General features: G+C 38.0%; 1 protein-coding gene and 1 long non-coding RNA gene across 15 annotated transcripts in view; one reads left to right on the forward strand and one right to left on the reverse strand.

Moving 5' to 3' along the window:
* Positions 1 to 6,097, reverse strand: part of LOC129049562 (uncharacterized) — a 70,889-nt gene extending 64,792 nt beyond the window's left edge. For 5 of the 7 annotated variants that reach the window (XR_008512752.2, XR_008512750.2, XR_008512747.2 and 2 more), the window contains exons 1-2: positions 3,960 to 6,097; positions 3,483 to 3,676 (exon numbers count right to left, since the gene is read on the reverse strand). This is a non-coding gene — a long non-coding RNA (uncharacterized LOC129049562). The remainder of the gene's footprint in view (positions 1 to 3,482; positions 3,677 to 3,959) is intronic. The other 2 variants (XR_008512748.2, XR_008512746.2) reach the window with 2 other exon arrangements.
* Positions 1 to 22,143, forward strand: part of PIBF1 (progesterone immunomodulatory binding factor 1) — a 233,908-nt gene that overhangs the window by 166,986 nt on the left and 44,779 nt on the right. For 5 of the 8 annotated variants that reach the window (XM_024230714.3, XM_024230719.3, XM_024230715.3 and 2 more), the window contains one exon: positions 16,291 to 16,421. The exons of 2 other annotated variants lie outside the window; for them this stretch is intronic. In XM_024230714.3, the coding sequence (XP_024086482.2) occupies positions 16,291 to 16,421 (131 nt within the window). Of the gene's footprint in view, positions 1 to 135; positions 346 to 16,290; positions 16,422 to 22,143 lie in introns of those variants that run through there. One more of the 8 variants, XM_054529102.2, reaches the window with a different exon arrangement.

Genomic DNA, 22,143 nt, shown 5'->3' on the forward strand with positions numbered 1-22,143 from the left:
GGAAAACTGGCCACAAAGTTGACCTGAGACTGATTTGGAAGATTGGGGCTGATTTGTATGTAAATATAATCCTTTATAATTAAAAATGTAACTACTACCTAGACAAACAGCTGTCTTCTTTTTTTTTTGAGACAGAGTCTCGCTCTGTCAGCCAGGCTAGAGTGCTTTGGCACAATCTCAGCTCACTGCAACCTCTGCCTCCTGGGCTCAAGCAATTCTCCTGCCTCATCCTCCCCAGTAGCTGGGATTACAGGTATGTGCCACACCTGGCTAATTTTTTGTATTTTTAGTAGAGACAGGGTTTCACCATGTTGGCCAGGCTGGTCTTGAACTCCTGACCTCAGGTGATCTGCCCGCCTCAACCTCCCAAAGTGCTGGGATTACAGGCGTGAGCCACGGCACCCAGCCAACAAATAGCTTTCATACTTTTTTGACCATGACCTATAGTATGAAGTGTACCTTACATAGCAACCCAGTGCCCAAATATGTGTTGTGTATTTGTGTGTGTGTATCTGAAACAATATCCTTACCATGTGCAGTACATTCTATTAGTTGCTATTCTGTTCTGTTTTTTTATTTCTTATTTTTTTTTAAACACTGTTTGCAACCTATATGTGAAAACACTCATTTGGATAAATGTGTAATATTTTCATCTTATGGAAGCCTTCATAAAAAATCAGTTTTAGAATTGAAAAAGAAAGGTGAAAATGTAAGAATGATTGTAAAGGATGCTAGAGAAATATGGAGTCATCCGGTGTGACTGTTGTATAAATATCTAGAATGCTTCCTAGACATGTTTGTCTGCTATGTGTAGGAGCAAGCTAATCCAACCTCTATATCATTTTGAATTAATACTGTGTACTGCTGAAATAATTGTTATGTATCCCCGTATTTTTGGCCTGTCCCTTTTCTGCCTCTTTGAGCAATCTTGAACAAACTGGCTGTGGTTTTCTTAGTTGGTTGGAATTAGTATCGTTTACAAATTTGAATAATTCTAGTCTGTACTCTATTCCTCTGAATTATTTATAATACAGCTATATGGCTAAGACTCAGAGAACCCCAGTACTTTCATTCTTTATCTAGAGAGGTGTTTAGACCACGTCTTCAAAAAAAGGTACCCCTCCAATTCAATAGTGATTTCCTTTGAAAAATCTTATTTTGAACTTTGTTGACTTTTTTGAAGGCCTCCTATTTATGTGTTAACATTTTAATCACTCAGTTACATAGTTCTTGAGGAACTGCAATAAATAGCAAGAATTCCCATTGCAGAAACCGTGTTACTTTTTCTCAAATAAATTTGTTTATTTATGGCTTTTTATACACAGAGCACTTGCCTTAGAATAACTTATAAAAGTAGTGTTACTGTAAACTGTTCTAGCCCATCATGCCATTTAGCTCATCATAAGAAATAAAGTATATTTAGTAATAATGTTTGTTAAGTGTTAGGCAGTACTAATATCAAATTCATTCTTTCAACAAATATTTATTGAGTACCTATTATGGGCCAGGCATTTGTTCTAGGTTCTGGGGATGATTAGTGAATAAGACACAAAAATTCCTGCCCTGTGGTGCTCATACTGGAGTTGGGGAGAAACAGAGATTTTTTGTCAAGTGAAATATATACTCATTTAGAACCTAATGGGTTATATGAAGAAAAACAAGCAGTGAAGAAGATTGCGGACAGTTCATCCTGCCTGTAGTTCCCAGCCCACTGGGCATGTAGGAGGCTCAAAGTGAGTGCCATGGTTTTTAAGTTTCTTCTGAAAGTGGCCAATCAGCAAGGAAAAAGGCATTAGACCTATAGATGCTGCATGAATGTAGGTATTCAGGCAAAAAGCAATCAGATATCTCTAATATGGAAGAATGGTTGTGAAGCATATTTCTTTGTGGATAATTAGTCACATTTATTTATCATTTGTGTGTGTGCCTGTGTACACACACATCAGTGCACACATGCATGTGCCTTTAATACACCTTCTTTATCTTTGGGTCGTAGGGGAGAGGGATTCTTCTGTGTTCACATTCTGGATTATTTCAATATTGCTTTATTTTTTGTTATTGGGAAGCAGTAACAAGTATTGCCTGAACATGATTCTGGAACCAGACTCACTGGATTCAAATCTCAGCTTTGGCAATTACTAGCTATGTAAACTTGGAAAAGTTTTTTAACTTATTTGGTTTCAGTGTCCTCATTTGTAAAATGTTAAGTTCCAAATAAAGCAACTTTCATTGAAATATTTCCTCAGAAAATGCAGGTGTTTATTTTTTAAAAAACAGATTGTGTCTTGTAATATCTAAGGGGTGGAAAAACAGGACAGAAGAGAAAAGGTAACGTTTAAAAATAGGCAAAGACAATCTGAAAGGGCTACGTACTGTATGATTCCAACTATGTGACATGCTGGAAAAGACAAAACTATGGAGTCAGTAAAACAGCAGTTGCCAAAAGTTAGGAAGACTCCACCGTGCCTGGCTGGTGTCGTGCATTCTATGGGGTTTAGACAGATGCATAATGACATGTGTCTGTCATTATATTATCACACAGAGTAGTTTCACTGCCCTAAAAATCCCGTGTTCTGCCTCCCAGGCTCAAGCAATTCTCATGCATCAGCCTTCCGAGTAGCTGGGACTACAGGCGTGGACCACGAAACCTGGCTAATTTTTGTATTTTTAGTAGAGATGGGGTTTCACCATGTTGGCCAGGCTGGTCTTGTTGGCCATGTTGGCCAGGCCTCAAGAGAGCTGCTTGCCTCGGCCTCCCCAGGTGCATGAGCCACTGCATCCAGCTTTAATTTCTTCTAACTTCTTTCTTTCTTTTTTCTTTTCTCTCTCTTTTTTTTTTTTTTTTTTTGAGATGGAGTCTTGCTCTGTTGCCTAGTCTGGAATGCGGTGGCACAATCGCAGCTCACTGCAACCTCTGTCTCCTCAGTTTAAGCCGTTCTGCCAGGTTCAAGCGATTATCCCACCTCAGCCTCCCAAATGGCTGGGATTACAGGCACACACCACCATGCCCAGCTAATTTTTGTATTTTTAGTAGAGACAGGGTTTTGCCATGTTGGCCAACCTGGTCTCAAACTCCTGACCTCAGGTGATCCACCTGCCTTGGCCTCCCAAAGTGCTGGGATTACAGAACCACCGTGCCCAGCCCAGCTTTAATTTCTTTATGTTGGTTTTCACCTTTCTCTCATATCTCCTGGAGTAACTTATTAATCAGCCTTTTAAATTATTTATCTAGTATTTCAAATTATTTATCTAGTATTATCTTGGTTTGGATCCACTGCTGGAGAGCTGTTGTGATCTTTTGGGGGTGTTATATAATCCTCTTTTTTTTCATATTGCCAGAATTATTTTTCTGGTTTCTTCTCATTGGGGTAGACTATTTTGTCTACCCCAATGAGAAGGAACTTATTTATTTCTAATTCAACTGAGTTTTTTTTTTTTAATTTTTTTTTACTCGTTGGGGATGTGACTTTATGGTTTCTTACCTAGCTTTGACTCAGCGTTTTCAGTGTGAAGACTCTGTATGAGTTCCTTAGTTGTAGAGAATCTTTGTGCGATGGCTTTCTCAGATGCTGGTGATAGTAGTGATGTGCTGGATTTGTGAGCAGGTTCACTGTCTCCTGTGGGGCTGGAATGGCAGAGGTCTCATGAAGCTTCTCTCATTCCCTAGTGATGTGCCCTTAAGAAAAAAAAAAAAAAAAATCCCCAGTATTTTATTCATATGGTTGAACAGTGCAAGCTTCAGGCCAGTAGGAGGTGCCCATAGGTAAAAACCAGCTTCCACTAAAGCAGGTGGATAAATGCCATACTTAATAGTGAGCAGAGCTCCCAGCCTTGACGGAAGCAGCTGGGGAAGGTCTATGAAATGCACTGAGGTCTTTTCTGGGAGAAGGGAGGGAGCCACCACAGCTCTCCTTCCAGGCCAACAGGAAAGTAATCCACCTCCCAGGCACACTCCTGACCTGCTGTTCCAGCTGTTCAAATCGGAAAGGCATCTCTTTTCATTTGCAGGAATACTGATGTTCCATGTAGACTTTCCCCTATGAGCCCAGCACTGCACCTGTGCCTCTGATGAAAAAAAACTTCCCACAAGTGGAAAGTTCAGGGACTCAAGGCTTGCAGACTGGTTTCTTTTGTCCCACAGGGTGCCTCCTTAATGTGCGGCACTCCCCCTTTACCTGGAGGGCCAGACTACTGTGAATCCTGCTACTCCTCTGGGTCTAGCTGCTCAGTGGGACTCCCACACTCCAGGATGGTACTGGAGAATATCTGCCAAGGATCCAGTGATGTGACCTGTCCTCTACTCTCCCAGCAGCGGGTACCAGCACCAGTTCTGATGGGGGTAGGAGAGGAGTGACGTAGACTCTGAGATTTCCTTAGTTACAAATAACCTTAGTGTTGGCTTTCTCAGACGCCAGCAGTAGCAGTAATGTACTGGGCACATGGACAGACTCAAGACCTCCTGGTTAGCCAAGGCAATGCAGGCAATGGCAACAGCTGAGGGCACGCAGTTTTCTCCTTCCTGAGTGCTGTGTTATTCCGCCTTCAGGTGTCATAATGGGCTGTGCCTGGCTACCAGCCAGGAGGTGGTGCTTGCAAAAGAGTACCAGGTGCTGTGGTAGTAGTGGAATTTGTGCTTGCCTTATGTTACCCAGGGCAGGCACTCTGGGGTCTCAGGCAATGGGCGGGGCTATGGAGCCTCCAAATATCCCTGTCCATTGTGGTATGCTACCAGGGCTCATACAGTGGCAAAGCCCGGTGAGGGCTGGACCAGGCAAGTCCTTACTCAGGCTCACCAGGTACAAGCACAAGCAGTGTCCCCAGTGGGGATCAGAGAACAGCTTTCTGGCCACCGGGTAATGTTCCAGAGAGGAGCAGAGCTGCCTCTGGTGCACAGAATAATCCACACAGGGAGTGGGAGCAGGGGGGAGTAGTAGAAGGCAGTAAGGCCCACTCAGCTCCCATGCACTTGGCACAGCAAATCCCATACCCGCAGCATTCTGCTAACAGCAACTAGCTGTGTTCCAGGCAGTCTACACTTAGAACACAAAACTGCCCCAAGCAGTAAGCCTTCCTGCCAGCGATAGAAACCAGGCTTTCAGGCCATGCCCCTCCCTATCCACCTGCAAAGCAGGGGCGCCCAACTTCTGCACTATAGCACACTTCATGCCAGCCCCCTGGTTCTGGCCAACAGGGTTAGTCTCCACTTAAAATCATATTGCAAATCTCAGGAGCTCTTTTCAACCTGTGACTACAGCCTGAGTTACCGAGCAGACTTCTGTGAGGTAGGATCAGGAATGGCTTTCCTCCATCCCCGCTGGAATCTGGTAGTGCATGCAAAGCACATCCTGATGCCACTCCTTCTCTTGTATTCTCCACTCTCACTAAATTGGCTCCCATACTGAGTAGGGTTAAGGCCTTCCCCTGTGGCCTGGGCTGCCCAGCTTTGCTGTGGGAGTGTGTGTTCTGGTGGCTGAGTCTCCCCATCTTATGCTCTGGAGATTCAGAGTTTTCCATCTGGTTCACAGTGTAGGCTGCTGCCACCACTTCTTTTAAAGGATCTGTGGTTTTTTTCAGTTCTTCTGTTAAATTCTTGTGTTGCTTCTTGTAAAAAAAAGTTCACAGTGTGAATCTCTACACATACTTTGTTTTTCCAAGTAGGAGAGGTATGCTAACACTGTCTCCAGTCCACCATCATGTCTTGGTATCCTCCCTACAGTACTCCCAGTATCTGCAGGTCACAGAGCCACGGAGGCTGTGGCAGAGCCACCTGGATCCTCTAGGATTGGAGGAAACAGAGCAATGGAGATAGGACCCGGAGTTGGGAGGGCAGATGCTCAGAAATTATTATTAACTGTTATCACTCCGTTACTTATTTTTGAGGTTGTTCTGATATGGAATTACATATAAAGTAATATTTTAATTATGTTGGACATAACATTTATCTTCCATATGAATGGCTGATTCGTTACATGGACAAAACATTTCACCTTCATTGTAGTAGTAGCTCTGTGTCTAACCTTGCCAAGTGCTTAATCCAGGAAGTCTTGGTTATGGTTCATTCTGGAAAAAAATTCAGTTAATATGGACCCAGACAGTATGCTAGTGTTTGTTATTTAAATCATGCTTGTATAGGTGCAAATACCAGGTCATATAAATGTGTGTTTGTGTGTGTGTGTGTATGTGCACATTACCAGATGCCAACCACCACTGAAGTGGGAAAAACAATGACTTATTTATAAATTATATTCTGTTTATACGTCAAACAAATAAGGTAATTGTTTAAATTTTTTACCTGCCGGTTGTTCCTTGAAAACTCATGAGTGACTATAATTTTTTTCATTTGAGAGCTATTTGAAAATCACAATGCAAATTCTTTTTTTTTTTTGTCTTTATTTTTTTATTTTTTATTTTTTTCTTTTATTATTATTATTATTATTATTATACTTTAGGTTTTATGGTACATGTGCACAATGTGCAGGTAAGTTACATATGTATACATGTGCCATGCTGGTGCGCTGCACCCACCAACTCGTCATCTAGCATTAGGTATATCTCCCAATGCTATCCCTCCCCCCTCCCCCCATACACACATACGTACACACACACACACACACACATCCCAATCAGCAATGTTATACAATTGAACCACAGTAAAATTAATTTCTCAAAGGTAGCTTTGAAGGAGAAAGAAGTTGCAAACACTTGAACTCAAATTCTGTTCTCTAACTCTAATCTCCTTTCCTTCCAGCTCTCCTAGTTCTTTCATTCCCACTAAATTTGTACTTTATTTGGACTCATTACAAGTCCCTGTCTCATAAAGCCCCTTCCATATTTTTCCAATCTGTCAAGCCCCTCCTGGTTTTACTTTTCTTCCTACCTATCCTTGGACTTTGTCAACCATCTGAGTACTAGAATTCACCATCTCTCTAGATTGCTTTGTGGCCAAATTTATACAGCAGGCTTTTCTTGGCAATTTCTACCTTTACCATATCATCTTACAATCTGGTAATTAGCCTATAAATATTTAATGGAAGAAAGGCAAGAGAAGAGAAAATTCTTAGGTTTTGCAGTAACAATACTGAAAAATTCTTGTGGAAATCTGTGTGACTCGTCCTGCTTGGAAGCATTATGAATTCATGTTATTGAATATCAACTAGGCGCTTAACTACTGTTGCCCAGTGTTTTTATTTTTCTGTCTCCATCCTATTTCCCATTATCTGCATTGCAGATCACTTCTAATCCCAAAGCTATCAATTCTATTATCTGTCTCCTTTTTTCAGTATCTCTCCATACCCTTTTTCTACTCTTTAGTACCCCCTTCAAAGTGTGTGTGTGTGTGTGTGTGTGACCAAATGCCAACCACCACTGACACACATACATACATGGGGGAAGTGGTATTGGCATAGGCAGCTTTCAAAAGTTAATACCCTATCTTTGTGCTTAATTTATTCTTCTCTCCTCCCATGTCAGCTACACTCTCCTCAGTGGTCATTAATGACCTCTGAACGGCCAGCATTTTCTTCTCAGAGCCTATACAATTTGATCTATCTATGGCATGACATTGTAGATATTCTAGAAATTCTGTCCTGTTTTGGCATTACAACACAATTCTCCCTGGCTCTCATCCTGTAACTGATGGCTCTTTAGTCTATTTAGCTGATGTCTTCATCTTCTAGCCCTTAAATGTAGGCGTCCCTCGGGTGTCTGCCCTTTTCTCTGTTCTTACACCTTAGGAGAGATTCTAAAACATTAGATGAAGTCTAGAATCAAGCCCAGTGAGTATAAGAATCATCAAAAATTCTAGCTGGAAGAAAAAAACCCCATCAAAAAGTGGGCTAAGGACATGAATAGACAGTTCTCAAAAGAAGATATACAAATGGCAAACAAACATGTAAAAAATGCTCAACATCACTAATTATCAGGGAGATGCAAATCAAAACCACAATGTGATACCACCTCACTCCTGCAAGAATGGCATAATGAAAAAAATTTAAAAAAAATAGATATTGGCATGGATGTGGTGAAAAGGGAAAACTTTTTCACTGCTGGTGATAATGTAAACTAGTACAACCAATATGGAAAACAGTGTGTAGCTTCCTTAAAGAACTAAAAGTAGATCTACCATTTGATCCAGCAATCCCACTACTGGGTATCTGCCCAGAGAAAAAGAAGATATTATACGAAAAAGATACTTGCACACTCATATTCATAGCAGCACAATTCACAATTGCAAAAATATGGGACCAGCTCAAATGCACATCAGTCAATGAGTGGATAAAGAAAATGTGGTATGTATATATACCATGGAATATTACTCAGCCATAAAAAGGAATGAAATAACGGCATTCACACAACCTGGACGGAGTTGGAGACCATTATTCTAAGTGAAGTAACTCAGGAATGGAAAACCAAACATCATATGCTCTCACTTACAAGTCGCAGCTAAGCTGTGAGAATGCAAAGGCATAAGAATGATACAGTGGACTTTGGGGACTCATGGGGAAGGGTGGGAGCAGGGTGGAGGATACAAGGCTACACATTGGGTACAGTGTGCACTGCTCAGGTGATGGGTGCACCAAAATCTCAGAAATCACCACTAAAGATCTTAATCATGTAACCAAACACCACCTGTTCCCCAAAAACTATTGAAATAAAAAAAAATAAAAAAATTCTAAGCCCAGCTACTTGGGAGGCCAGGATGGATCACTGGAGGCCAGGAGTTCAAGAGCAGCCTGGGCACTATAGCAAGACCCTATCTCTAAAAAAAGAAAAAAAAACTACAAAACTTAGCTGAATGCAGTGGCACACACCTATAGTCCCAACTACTTGGGAGGCTGAAGTGGGAGGAGGATTGCTTGAACCTGGGAGGCAGAGGTTGCAGTGAGCCATGATTGCGCCACTGCACTCCAGCCTGAGCAACAGAGTGAGATCCTATCTCGGGCGGTGAGGGGGGAAGAAAGAAAGAAAAAAACAATTAGCCAGTTGTTGTGGCATGCACTATAGTTTTAGCTACCTGAGAGACTGAAGTGGGAAAATCTCTTGAGCCGAGGAGTTTGAGGCTGAAATGCCACCACACTTCAGCCTGGGCAACAGAGTAAGACCTTGCCTCTTAAAGAAAAAAGAATCACGTAAGATTCTTGTTTAAAATGTAAAACAGGCTTCTAGATTCTGCCCTCAGAGATTGTGATTAAGTAAGTCTAGAATGAAGTCCAGAAATCTGGATTTTTCACAAGCTCTGCAGTGAACTATGATTCCATCACTGCACTCCAACCTGGATGACAAAGCAAGACCCTATCTCAAAAAAAAAAAAGGAATGCGGGGCCACAATTTGAAGTAATAATGTTCTATAGTTCTATCTACTTCAATGACTTCAGTCATCACTTCCGTGCTGGTTACTCTCAAGTATTTTAACATCCCATTCATGAATTTCTCCTTACTTGGACCATACTTTGTGGATCTTAAGACCAGAAGTGGAGCTGATAATCAACTACCATGTCCTTGCTTTAATTATTGACATAATAAAATACTAGCAGAAACACTGGTAAATAGCTCTGCACTAAGATCCCACTGTCAGTTCCATCACAGTCTCATCTGTCCTGGCCCCTCTCCTGAGACCTGCCTGTAATCCAGCGACAAAGAGGTCATACCTGACACACAGAGTTTCACCAGTATTCTAATTGGTTGAAATGTATCAGTTAAATATTACCCCTGTTAAAGATGATAATGTAATCACGTGGGAACATGAGAGAAGGAACTGGTATTAGTGGGGAGGATTATAAGTTCAAGACGTAAAATGATTTACGTACTAGTTTGGATGGAGTGGCCTACATCAAGTCCAAGATCACTAGGACTGTATTCTTCAAATCTGGCTGATTATCAGAATCTGAGACCCAACCCTGAGAAATTTTGATTCAGTAGGACTGGGGCCCACCAGAATCACTAGTAGGACCCAAAAATCACTTATTTTGTGGTTTGTTTTTCTGGGTCTTTTGAGACAGAGTCTTCTTCTGTCACCCAGGCTGGAGTGCAGTGGCATGATCTCGGCTCACTGCAACCACCTCCTGGATTCAAGCAGTTCTTGTGCCTCAGCCTCCCAAGAAGCTGGGATTGCAGGCATGCGCCACCACACCAGGCTAATTTTTGTATTCTTAGTAGAGACGGGGTTTTGCCATGTTGGCCAGGCTGGTCTCAAATTCCTGACCTCAAGCAGTCCACCCACCTTGGCTTCCCAAAGTGCTGGGTTTACAGGCATGAGCCACCACGCCCAGTCAGAAATCACTTTTTTTTTTTTTACATTTTCCCAAGCAATTGAGAACATAGAGAAGTTGTACCAAAGTGTTGCCCCCCTATTGGACTTCAAGCAGGCATTTTTTTCATTCCTAGCACAATTAAAAAGATTAAGCAAGGTTATGTGACTGATTCTGTACAAACTACTACCACTGCTAGAAAGTATCACTTTCATGTATTTTATAGACAGAAAGCAACTCAATGTTAAATTCCACTCAGCAGTATTGATTTTATTCCTGGCAATAAAGAACTTCATTTCTAGTTTCTGTGAAAGTAAACTCCCCAAGGAAAACAACTCCACATGTAGGAAAAACATGCAGCAAAATGTAGTCACCTTTATATTAGTTTTTTTTGAATTTTAAGAGAAAATTTGTAATTTTAGATTCTCCTCTAAGTTAAATAAGTATTTGAATCAAAAGATATAATGATGTTTTAATCAGGTGTTACTTTTCTCTGAATCATATGTACAGGTTATTGAAACAAAGGAAGAATAACACTTCTGTAAAATGTTGTGTCATGGGTTTTATCTAGAGTCACTTATTACGTATATGATTCCTGAGTCACTAATTACTAAGGCTTTCCTATAAGGAAAAGATTACTAACAATAGGCAATGTGAGCAATTGCAAAACTTTTTGAATAGTAATTATTATAGTTACAGAAAGATTTTTGAAAACTCTATTGAAGGAGTTAAATTCTAATAAATTACGTTTATTTCAAACATGGAGATTAGCATCACTTTTTATTCAGAGACATGTACTTTTTTCCTGATGAATGAAAATCAACTTTGGGGATTTAGATGCCTGCAAACAGGTTTATAAAGAAATATATCTGTAACACTAACAACATTATCGTAGTATTTATTATCCAGAGTAAGGAGGTTATAGGTTTTATGTTAAAGATACGTTTTGAAAGTATGGCTTCTGGCCCTTAACTTTGTTTATAATATTAAAACCTTTAGCCGGGCATGGTGGTGCATGCCTGTGGTCCTGGCAACTCAAGAGGCTGAAGTAGGAGGATCACTTGAGCCTGGGAGGTCGAGGCTGTAGTGAGCTGTGGCTCTGCACTCTAGCCTAGGCAACAGAGTGAGATCCTGTCTCAAAAAATATATGTATATATTAAAACCTAATATATGTAACTACTTTCATGAAAAAATTGAACTAAAATAATTGAGACTGCTGCTATATGTTTTGTGCAACTAAAATAATTGAGACTGCTGCTGTATGTTTTATGCAATTGAAATTAGATTTGGTATATTTTAAACAGCTCATTCTAGACAGTAGTTAACTAAAATTCATAAATGTTCTTAGTTATTCCCTGCCACCCTTTCCCCACACACACACTTGAACTATTCTGCACTTTGAAACACAAAGCAACTTGTCAGTTCAGTTTATTCAGTTAGGGTCAGTTCTGTGAAAACAAAGCCGAGGCAATTGTTTGATTTAATTGACTAGAGAAACTGGTTATACAGGTTAGTAGAACTTAGTTTTATTTTTGTCCAGCTGCATATTTGAATGTTCATAAAGTAACTTAGTAAAATAATAAGATTCCAGTGACATTGTAATAGATTTTAAAGAATGATTACCAAAGCAAAGAAAAAAACATGCTAAAACCCAAACTATAGAAACTATTTGTGGTATTTTTTTCTTTATGGCTCCACTTTCACTATAATGAAATGTGTTCCCCCAAAAAAGTAGTCTTCTTTTCTTTTCTATTCATTTCCTTCTTTTTTTTTTTAATTTTTTTTTTTTTGAGGATTTTTTTTTCCTGGGCTGTAGTTAATATAGCTATCGGAAAATTTCCAGAGCAATTTAATAGAATAAATGCTTTTACAGAATAGTTCTCTACATGCAAGCAGACATCCTCTAACAGTTGGTCAGCCCCCTTTTGGCTTCAATATCCTCCTTACCCAGCCAACCTCATGGCTGATCATTTTAACAATGTTCTCATTACTATCCTTGATTCTTTCTGCCTCCCACCATACTTTCCACTATATCCATCCCACCGTTCCCTGCTTCTTCAGCTCCTGGGCTTCTAATCACTCATTATTTTATTAAAATGAGTGGAAAACCAAAAAAATTGATATGCTAAAGTATACTCTTAAAGGTCTTAATACTTTAAAAGTATATAGATCTCATGAACATAATTCATTTGAGGAAAAAAATACAAATCATTTCTGGTCCCAGGAAAACAGTAAATCTTTAATGGAACTTTTTAGCAATTATGACAAAAAGAATGGAAAAATGTTTAAACATGTATAAAAGGCTAGAAGTTTATCACCAAAGAGTATCTAAAGGTCATAGAAGAGTCAGGAATTCTGTCATTTTGTTTTGTGTAATAAATACCCCCTTCCTTACCCTTTCACCCTAATAATAGATATCCACCATTTTGTGTGATTATTCAACTATAGAATACCTTTTTCAAGAACTCATTATATACCAAAGTAGGAGCTTGCTGACACTGATAATGCTTTATTTAGTTTTGTAGTGACATACAATTACCATTTGCTTAGGAAAAAAAAATAAAGAACAAAAACAAGTAAATTTTTTTAAACTATGGTTGAGTATATATAAGTTGATAAAAATCCTTTGGGAGAAAACTTTTGTCTTGTGTGTTAAGAGCATTAAATAGTCATACCCCTTAGCCTAGTATGTCTTCTATCCTGAAAAAAAATTAACAAAGCAAATACTAACTTAAGAAAAAAAACTACAGCACTGAAAAGATTTGTTGTAATATTGTTTATGCTAACATAAATTATGTAAATTTTTATATATTGTTTATACTGACTTATAATTGATGACATTCTAAATGTCTCTTACTATACATAGTGTAAATTATGATACATTGGCTTTGGTAGGCAGTTTTGTAACCGCTAGTAATATAAATACCATACTCTTAACAATCTAGAAAAATGATTCTGATATAGGTTATGTGAAAAGGCACAACATAAAATTGTATATAGTACACTAGCAGTGAACAGTCTGACAAAGAAAATTAAGAAAACAATTCCATGTACAATAGCATCAAAAAGAAAAAAATACAGCCAGGCATGATGGCTCTGGACTTTGAAAGGCCAAGGCCAGGAGAATTGCTTGAGCTCAGGAGTTCAAGCCCATCCTGGGCGGCATAGGGAGACTCTGTCTCTATAAAAAAGTAAAATAAGATTAGCCAGGCGTGGTGGCTCATGCTTGTAGTCCCAGCTACTCGGGAGGCTGCGGTGGGAGGATTACTTGAGCCCAGGAGGTAGGCTGCAGTGAGCCATGATGTTGCCACTGCACTCCAGACTAGGTGATAGAGTGAGTCCCTGTCTCAAAAAAAAAAAAAGGAAGAAGAAAACATTTAGGAATAAATTAACCAAATGGACACAAGACATCCCATATTCATGGATTGGAAGATTTAATATTGTTAGGATGATAATACTACCCAAAACATTCTACAGATTAGATTCAGTCCCTATCAAAATCCCAATGGCATTTTTTACAGAAATGGAAAAACTGATCCTAAAATTCATATGGAATTTCAAGGAACCCTAAATGGCCAAAACAATCTTTAAAAGGAAAAACAAAGTTGTAGGGCTCATATTTCCAGATTTCTGAACTTACTGTAAAGCTACAGTCAGCAAAACAGTGTGCAACTAGAATAAGGATGGACATAAAGTCCCATGGAATATTAATAGAATAGAGCCCAGAAATAAACACTTGCCTATATGGCCAGTAGTTTTCAACAAGAGTGCCAGGACCATTTAATGGAGGAAAGCCGGTCTTTTCAACAAATGGGGCTGGTAAAACTGAGTATCTACATGCAAAAGAATGAAGTTGGACCCTTACCTTACACCATATTCAAAAACTAACAGACTGGATCAGAGACCTAAATTTAAGCATTAAAGGTATAAAATTCATAGAAGAAAACATAGGAGAAAATCATAACCTTGGATTTGGCAATTTCTCCAAAAGGACAAGCACAAAAACAAAATAGATAAATTGAACTTCCTAATTATGAAAAATTGTGAATTAAAGGAGATTATCAGCCAGACCCAATGGCTCATGCCTGTAATCCCAGCACTTTGGGAGGCCAAGGCAGGTAGATCACTTGAGGTCAGGAATCCGAGACCAGCCTGGCCAACGTGGTGAAACCCCGTATCTACTAAAAATATGAAAATTAGCCAGGCATGGTGGCGCATGCCTGTAATCCCAGCTACTCAGGAGGCTGAGGCAAGAGGATTTCTTGAATCCAGGAGGGGGAGGTTGCGGTGAACCGAGATCGCACCACTGCACTCCAGCCTGGGTGACAGAGCAAGGCTCCGTCTCAAAATAAGTAAGTAAATAAATAAATAAGATTATCAAGAAAGTGAAAAGACAACCCACAAAATGGAAGAAAATATTTGCAAATTACATATCTAATAAGACTGTATTATTAAGAATATATAAAGAACTCCTACAACTTAGCAACAACAACAAGAAAAATCACAATTAAAATACAAGCAAAAGACTTGGAAAGATTTCTCTCCAAAGAAGATATACAAATGCCCAGTATGCACATGAAATAACATGCTTTGGCCAGGATGTGGAGAAATTGGAATCAAATTTCTTGCTGGTAGGAATGTAAAATGGTATCACCACTGTGGAACCGTTGCAGTTCCTCAAAAAGTTAAATATAGAATTACCATATGACCTAACAGTTCTATTCCACTTCTAGGTAGCTACCCAACAGAAGTGAAACAAGAACTCAAGATATACAGTATTTGTGCACCAATGTTCATAGCAGCATTATTCACAATAGCCAAACAGTGGAAACCCAAGTATTCATCAAGAGCTCAATGGATAAACAAAATGTACTATAAACATCCAGTGGACTATTATTTACCATTAAAAGGAATGAAGTTCTGATACATGATACAACATAGATGAACTTTGAAAACGTCACACTAAGTGAAATAAGCAGACAGCAAAGGATAAATATTGTATTATTCCACTTAATATGAGGTATCTGGAATAGGCAAATTCACAGAGGCAGAAAGTAAGATACAGGTTTCTAGGGCCAGGAGGGAGGAGAAAATGGGGAGTTTTTGTTTAATGGATACAGAGTTTCCATACGAGCTGATGAAAGTGTTCTGGAAATAGAAGTGGTAGCTGTTCAACATTATGAATGTACTTAATGCCACTGAATTGTACACTTTTCACATGATTAAAATGGTAAATTTTATATTACATTTTAAACCACATTTGTCAAAAATTTATACATAATGATTTGGATATATAAATTATGTATTTTTAAAACGAAGGGAATATGAAGAAATGAAAAAATTATTGAATTATGATGTGAATATTTTTAGTAGAAGTAAAGCTGAAATAAAAGATTTTAACTTTTAGCTAAGTGTTTCCATTTTAAAAAGATATATTTTATGTCATATAGCTTTTCAGACCAAGACAAATACTAAGAAAATTTAAGTTTATGCATTCTCGAAATTACTATTAATATTTTATTTAATATTTTATTTAAAATTTTTTCAGCCAGGCGAGGTGGCTCACACCCGTATCCCCGCACTTTGGGAGGCTGAGGCGGGCGGATCACCTGAGGTCAGGAGTTCAAGACCAGCCTGGCCAACATGGTGAAACCCTGCCTCTACTAAAATTACAAAAATTAGTGGGGCATAGTGGCAGGCACCTGTAATCCCAGCTACTCGGAAAGCTGAGGCAGGAGAATCACTTGAACCTGGAAGGTGGAGGTTGCAGTGAGCCAAGATCGCGCGCCACTGCACTCTAGCCTGGGCGACAGAGCAAGACTGTCTCAAAAAAACAAACAAACAAACAAAATTATTGTTTATAGTTGCTATTAAGAATAGCTATATTGATTCACTCTTAAAACCTTCAAATTTACACAGGAAAAGCTTTTCAGAATAATTCATGTCAAAGGAATTTCTGTACTATATTTGTGCTAGAGCATTTTGAATGATTTTATTTCGTTGTCACATTTTCTAGATTTTAATGAAACCTGTGTTTCTTTAGCTTGACAGAGCCAATTCTCTATTAAACCAGACTCAACAGCCTTACAGGTATCTCATTGAATCAGTGCGTCAGAGAGATTCTAAGATTGATTCACTGACGGAATCTATTGCACAACTTGAGAAAGATGTCAGGTAAACCATCTACAAATCTTTTATTTGAATAATAAAGACATTGTTACCATATTGCTGCTGTAGATGAATTTGGGTTGTAAATCATGAACAGAAAATTTAAATAATGAAGGTGGTCTTAAATGTAATGAATATTAAACTTTTCTTAGAAAAACTAAGGTCACATACATCAGGTGTTCATATTCCACCTGTGATCAGATGTCTTAGCACGGAAATAACAATGTTACACTTATGAGCATAACATTCCATCTATCCTAGAGGACACAACCACTATTGGTCCTTGTTTCCTTAGAACTCTTTAGTGTGGTATAGATTGACCAAAGGGAAAGGAGGAATAAAACCAGATGCCATTTGTGTCGTTAAAATGGCTTTTTAAACAACAACAAAAAATTTACATTTACTTAGATTTATGTTGATTTTTCCAAGGAATTTTTAGGCTTTTCTTCTGACCTTTTACATGAAAGTAACTTTTAAGTGTAAATAAATAAATTTCTTTCACTTCCTTAATTTGTAATTGTTTTTGTATGAGATCTTATCCAAAAAAAATTTGCTATGACCATTTTGGTTTTTTAAACTGAAATAAAAGAATGAAGATATGTGTAAATGAAACAGTTTTACTTGTGGATAGATGGTTAGTTCGCTTAGTTATTAGATTTCTAAGATTATTAAGAATAATTTAGATTTTTATGGGTAAATTATTAACTGATTATAAATGTAAAAGCAGATAATTAAGTAGGAACAGAAATGGTTAAATCAAGGAATTGGAAAACAATAAGGAGAAAATGGTTGTTAAATCCAGGTTTCTTAAAGTATGCAAACAAAAATATAAAACTATTGGTAACTAATTCCAAAGTATAAATGTTATTTTTAATGAATCACAATAATTACCTTCTTTCATTTCTACCCCACCAAAAAGATTGGTCTAGAACTTTATTCCTGTTCTTAATTTTTTATGATTTGTTTAAATAATTTAGGAGCACATTTATACCTTAAATGTGTCAAAATAACTAAGTTTGTTTCTAGATTAATTTTAAAGTTAAAAATTTTGTATACAACCTACAATAATAAATTAATTGCTCTATAAATAGTTCTTGGGGACGATAGAAATTATGTCTTTCACAATTCACTGGGCACCTGATTATCTTAGGGAAATTGAAGAAAGAACCCCAAATAGAATTTTTTCTTCCTATGTTACATATTTCTGTTAAATTTGAATATTTTATGGCCAGGTGCAGTGGCTCACACCTGTAATCGCAGCACTTTGGGAGGCCGAGGCAGGCAGATCACCTGAGGTCAGGAGTTCTAGACCAGCCTGGCCAACATAGTGAAACCCTGTCTCGACTACAAATACAAAAGTTAGCTGAGCATGGTGGTGCATGCCTGTAGTTCCAGCCATTCTGGAGGCTGAAACAGGAGAGTCGCTTGAACCAGGGAGATGGAGGTTGCAGTGAGCTGAGATCATTTCACTGCACTCCAGCTTGGGCAACAGAGTGAGACTGTGTCTTAAAAAAATTAAAATTAAATTTTGAATTTTTTTTTTTTTTTTTTTTGAAACGGAGTCTCACTCTGTCACCCAGGCTGGAGTGCAATGATGTGATCTCTGCTCACTATAACCTCTGCCTCCCGGGTTCAAGTGATTCTCCTGCCTCAGCCTCCTGAGTAGCTAGGATTACAGGCACACGCTGCCACGCCCAGCTAATTTTTGTATTTTTAGTAGAGACAGGGTTTCACCATGTTGGTCAGGCTGGTCTTGAACTCCTGACCTCATGATCTGCCCACCTCAGTCTCCCAAAGTGCTAGGATTAAAGGCATGAGACACCGTGCCCGGCCTTAAAATTTGAATCTTTTATATGTCTTATTTTACCATTATATTCTTGTGATGGGGAGGTATATAAAAATCCTGAGGAAAAAAATTACTTCTTTCACAGTTATCTCCAAACAAATTTATTTGATTATTTATTTTACTAAGAATTAAGGTAGCTTAAAAAAAAAAAAGAATTAAGGTAGCTTAAAATGTTTAATATAGAGAAAATAATAGCTAGCTGTAGGAGAAAATTATAAAGATGAACAAATTCAGCCATAGAGAAATTAAGCAACTTGTCCTCTAAGAACATGCAACATTGTGATAGAGTCAGAATTCAATTTTATATCTGTCTGCTTGCTAATTCTATTCTCCTAACCATTAGGTTATACTGCCCCTCTATGTTCTATTCTGAATAAGGGATAATATTTCTTTAGCTAAAATAATTAAGGAAGAGAACCAAAAAATAGTGTATCATAGTGATTAAAAGTAGCACTTTAATGAGTTGATCGTTGTTGAAGCGGGGTGATAGATATATCAGGGTTTGCTATTACATATTTTCTCTTCTGAAATATTCTATAATAAAATTTTTTTAAAAACAGATTTTAAAAGGAAGTTTTCAAATTCAACTCAGTACTTAGTTTTGAGTTAGGGCAAGTAATTTAAACTCTCTAATACCTCTGTTGTCCAATAGAACTTTCTATAATGATAAAAATATTCCATATCTGGCTGGGCGCGGTGGCTCAAGCCTGTAATCCCAGCACTTTGGGAGGCCGAGGCAGGCGAATCATGAGGTCAGGAGATCGAGACCATCCTGGCTAACACGGTGAAACCCTGTCTCTACTAAAAATACAAAAATTAGCCGGGCGTAGTGGCAGGCGCCTGCAGTCCCAGCTACTCGGGAGGCTGAGACAGGAGAATGGCGTGAACCTGGGAGGCAGAGCTTGCGGTTAGCCGAGATTGCGCCACTGCACTCCAACCTGGGCGACAGAGCCAGATTCCGTCTCTAAAAAAAAAAAAAATTCTATATCAGCGCTGTCCAGTATGGTAGCCACTAGCTAGCCACATATAGATGTTGAGCATTTGTTTTTTGGGGTTTTGTTGTTGTTGTTCTTTTTTTTCTTCTTTGAGACGGAGTTTCACTCTTGTCACCCAGGCTGGAGTGCAATGGCGCGATCTTGGCTCACTGCAACCTCCGCCTCCCAGGTTCAAGCGATTTTCCTGTCTCAGCCTCCCGAGTAGCTGGGATAACAAGCACCCACCACCACAGCCGGCTAATTTTTGTATTTTTAGTAAAGATGAGGTTTCATCATGTTGTCCAGGGTGTTCTTGAACTCCTGACCTCAAATGATCCACTGGCCTTGGCCTCCCAAAGTGCTGGGATTACAGGCATGAGCCACCACACTCAACCTGAGCATTTGAAATGTGGCTACTGTTACTGAGGAACTAAATTTTTAATTCTATTAAAATTAAATTGTTTAAATTATCTTTTATTTTTAATTTTATTAAAATTAAAGATAATTTTAATTGCCCTAGTGGCCAATGGCTGTGGTATTGCACAGTACAGCCAGTTTCCTCATATGTGAAATGAGAGTGGTGCCGAGGCAGGCAGATTGCCTGAGCCCAGGAGTTCGAGACCAGCCTGGACAACATGGCAAAACCATGTTTGGTTTTGTCTCTACAAAGAATACAGAAAAATTAGCCAGTGTGATGGCATGCTTCTGTAGTCCTGGCTACTCAGGAGGCTGAGGTGGGAGGATGACTTGAGCCTGGGAGGTGGAGGTTGCAATGAGCAACTGCACTCCAGCCTCGGTGACAGAGCAAAACTGTCTCAAAAAATAAATAAAAATAATGAGAGTGGTCCTAACAGCACCTGATTGATAGGGTTGTTCTGAGGAATAAATGATATAATCTTCATAATATACACAGATATAATAGTGCCTAAACATTATATTCAACAGTGTTCAATAAATGTTTGCCATTCTTAGTACTTACCATACATGTAACAAATTTTTGGTTGAAAATTATGTTAAAATTGAGAAATAACATTTCTTAAAATATGTTGAATTTCAACAAAAATTAAGACTCCCTTAATAACAGCAATAGTTTTCATAAAGGCCATGTCATTTATGGAACTAATTACCAAGAAACATTTTGTACTAAACATGAATTCTTTAATGTTGTCTTGTGTTTCATAAATTCATTGTGTGATATTTTAGTACATTCTGAACTGATAATTCACAGGATATGAAATCTTATTCTTAATTGAAGCAACTACCTTCTAAAGTGAAAAGTTATTAATACTTTCAGTAGTTTAATTACGACACTTGAGATGTTGCTATAGGTGTATCCTGGTTACATGAATGAAATGCCGTGATGTAACAATGCCATTAAAAAGTCAGCTTGGCCAGTAATTCAGATATGGTAGGATAGATCACAGTTCTGTATACCCACATTCCTTCATCCCTACTCTAAGCAGATGGCATTTCAAATCCTAGAGTGGAATTATCCTGGGCTTTAAGTACACATCAGGCTGGTTTCTCTCCTTATGGTAAATGTGTCTGAAACATTAGATATTAATATGAACCTGAAGGGGTAGTTGTGAAAATTAAATTTAGGAACATATATAAAGCTTTGGCATGTAGGAGAATCTCAGTAAATGTTACTTCCTTCCCCTTGTCTTTTATTTGAAATTTAACCATTAATGATGGCCCATCCAAAAGCATCATCAAGTTATTATGTTCCTTAGAAAACATAAACAGGAAAATTCCTATTCCTCATTGCTAGGTGTTGATGTTAGTTGTAAAAAATATTTACATCAATTGATGATTTTTAAATGTTTTTCTAATTCAATAAAAACTCTTTGAAGAACTGAATAATTGTATGCTTTTCTTAGAAAATTAAACAATACCACTATACCATACTTACCCCTGGAAAATCAACTATTTATACAATATATTCAATTTCTAGAAAGGCTAGAGTAAATATTCACTAAAATGAAATCATCATAAACACATGAAAAGCTAACATTTGAGATGTCACTATTAACTGCTTTAAATTCCCCTATCATTAAAGTAATACTTTATTATAAAAATAGTACTGTTAACTTTCTTCTACCAAGCCACAAGAGACACTGTGCGTAATACAGTTTGATCTCTACTTCAGAAAGGAAGGAAGCTTGGAAAGAGAATAATTAGCATAATTTTCTTTGCCTGTTGTCAGTTCTCAGTTTATTCTTAACTGGTAGTTAAAGATAAGACTACATTGCCAACTTCTCTTACAAAGCTGTCCCAGAGTATATTGATCCAGGAAGTTAAGGAACAATATATCAGGAATGTTTTCATATTGCAGGTGAAACAGAGCCATAAACATGAATTTCTAAGTAATAATTAACAGTGAATTGAACAATTATGGGTGTAATATACCATTCAAGATAGATGTGCTTATAAGGAGATTTGTTTTGTAGTTGTTTTATGAGTCACTCATAGAAGCTTTGTATTTTCAAAGGTAAGTTTCCACTGTTACGAAATGTGTCTTATGAAGACTAAAATTCTATTGAGTAAATACATACTAGAAGAAGAGTGAATATAATAATCATCATATTCAGTTTTAGAGACCCACAATGTTAAAGGTTGTCTCCCTGTGGTTCGAGTATGTTATAAAGAAGACAAAATATATTCCCAGATATTGTAATCACAGCAATATTGTCTGGGAAGTCCACATTGTTTGTAATAAACTCATGTCTTACAGGTACAACATAATTGTTCTGTAAGCCGTTTATCCCCCCACCATTTATTCCATGTATATACGGTTGTTTTGCTATTTAATTATAGAATACTTTATTTTTGAAAAGTTAAACACGACAATATAAAAGCATTTGTAAAGAATTATCCAGTCAAAATCCTTTAATTACCTCAACATTCC

The sequence above is a fragment of the Pongo abelii genome, chromosome 14 (genome assembly GCF_028885655.2).
Source record: "Pongo abelii isolate AG06213 chromosome 14, NHGRI_mPonAbe1-v2.0_pri, whole genome shotgun sequence".
In the NCBI taxonomy this organism is placed as follows: Eukaryota; Metazoa; Chordata; class Mammalia; order Primates; family Hominidae; genus Pongo; species Pongo abelii.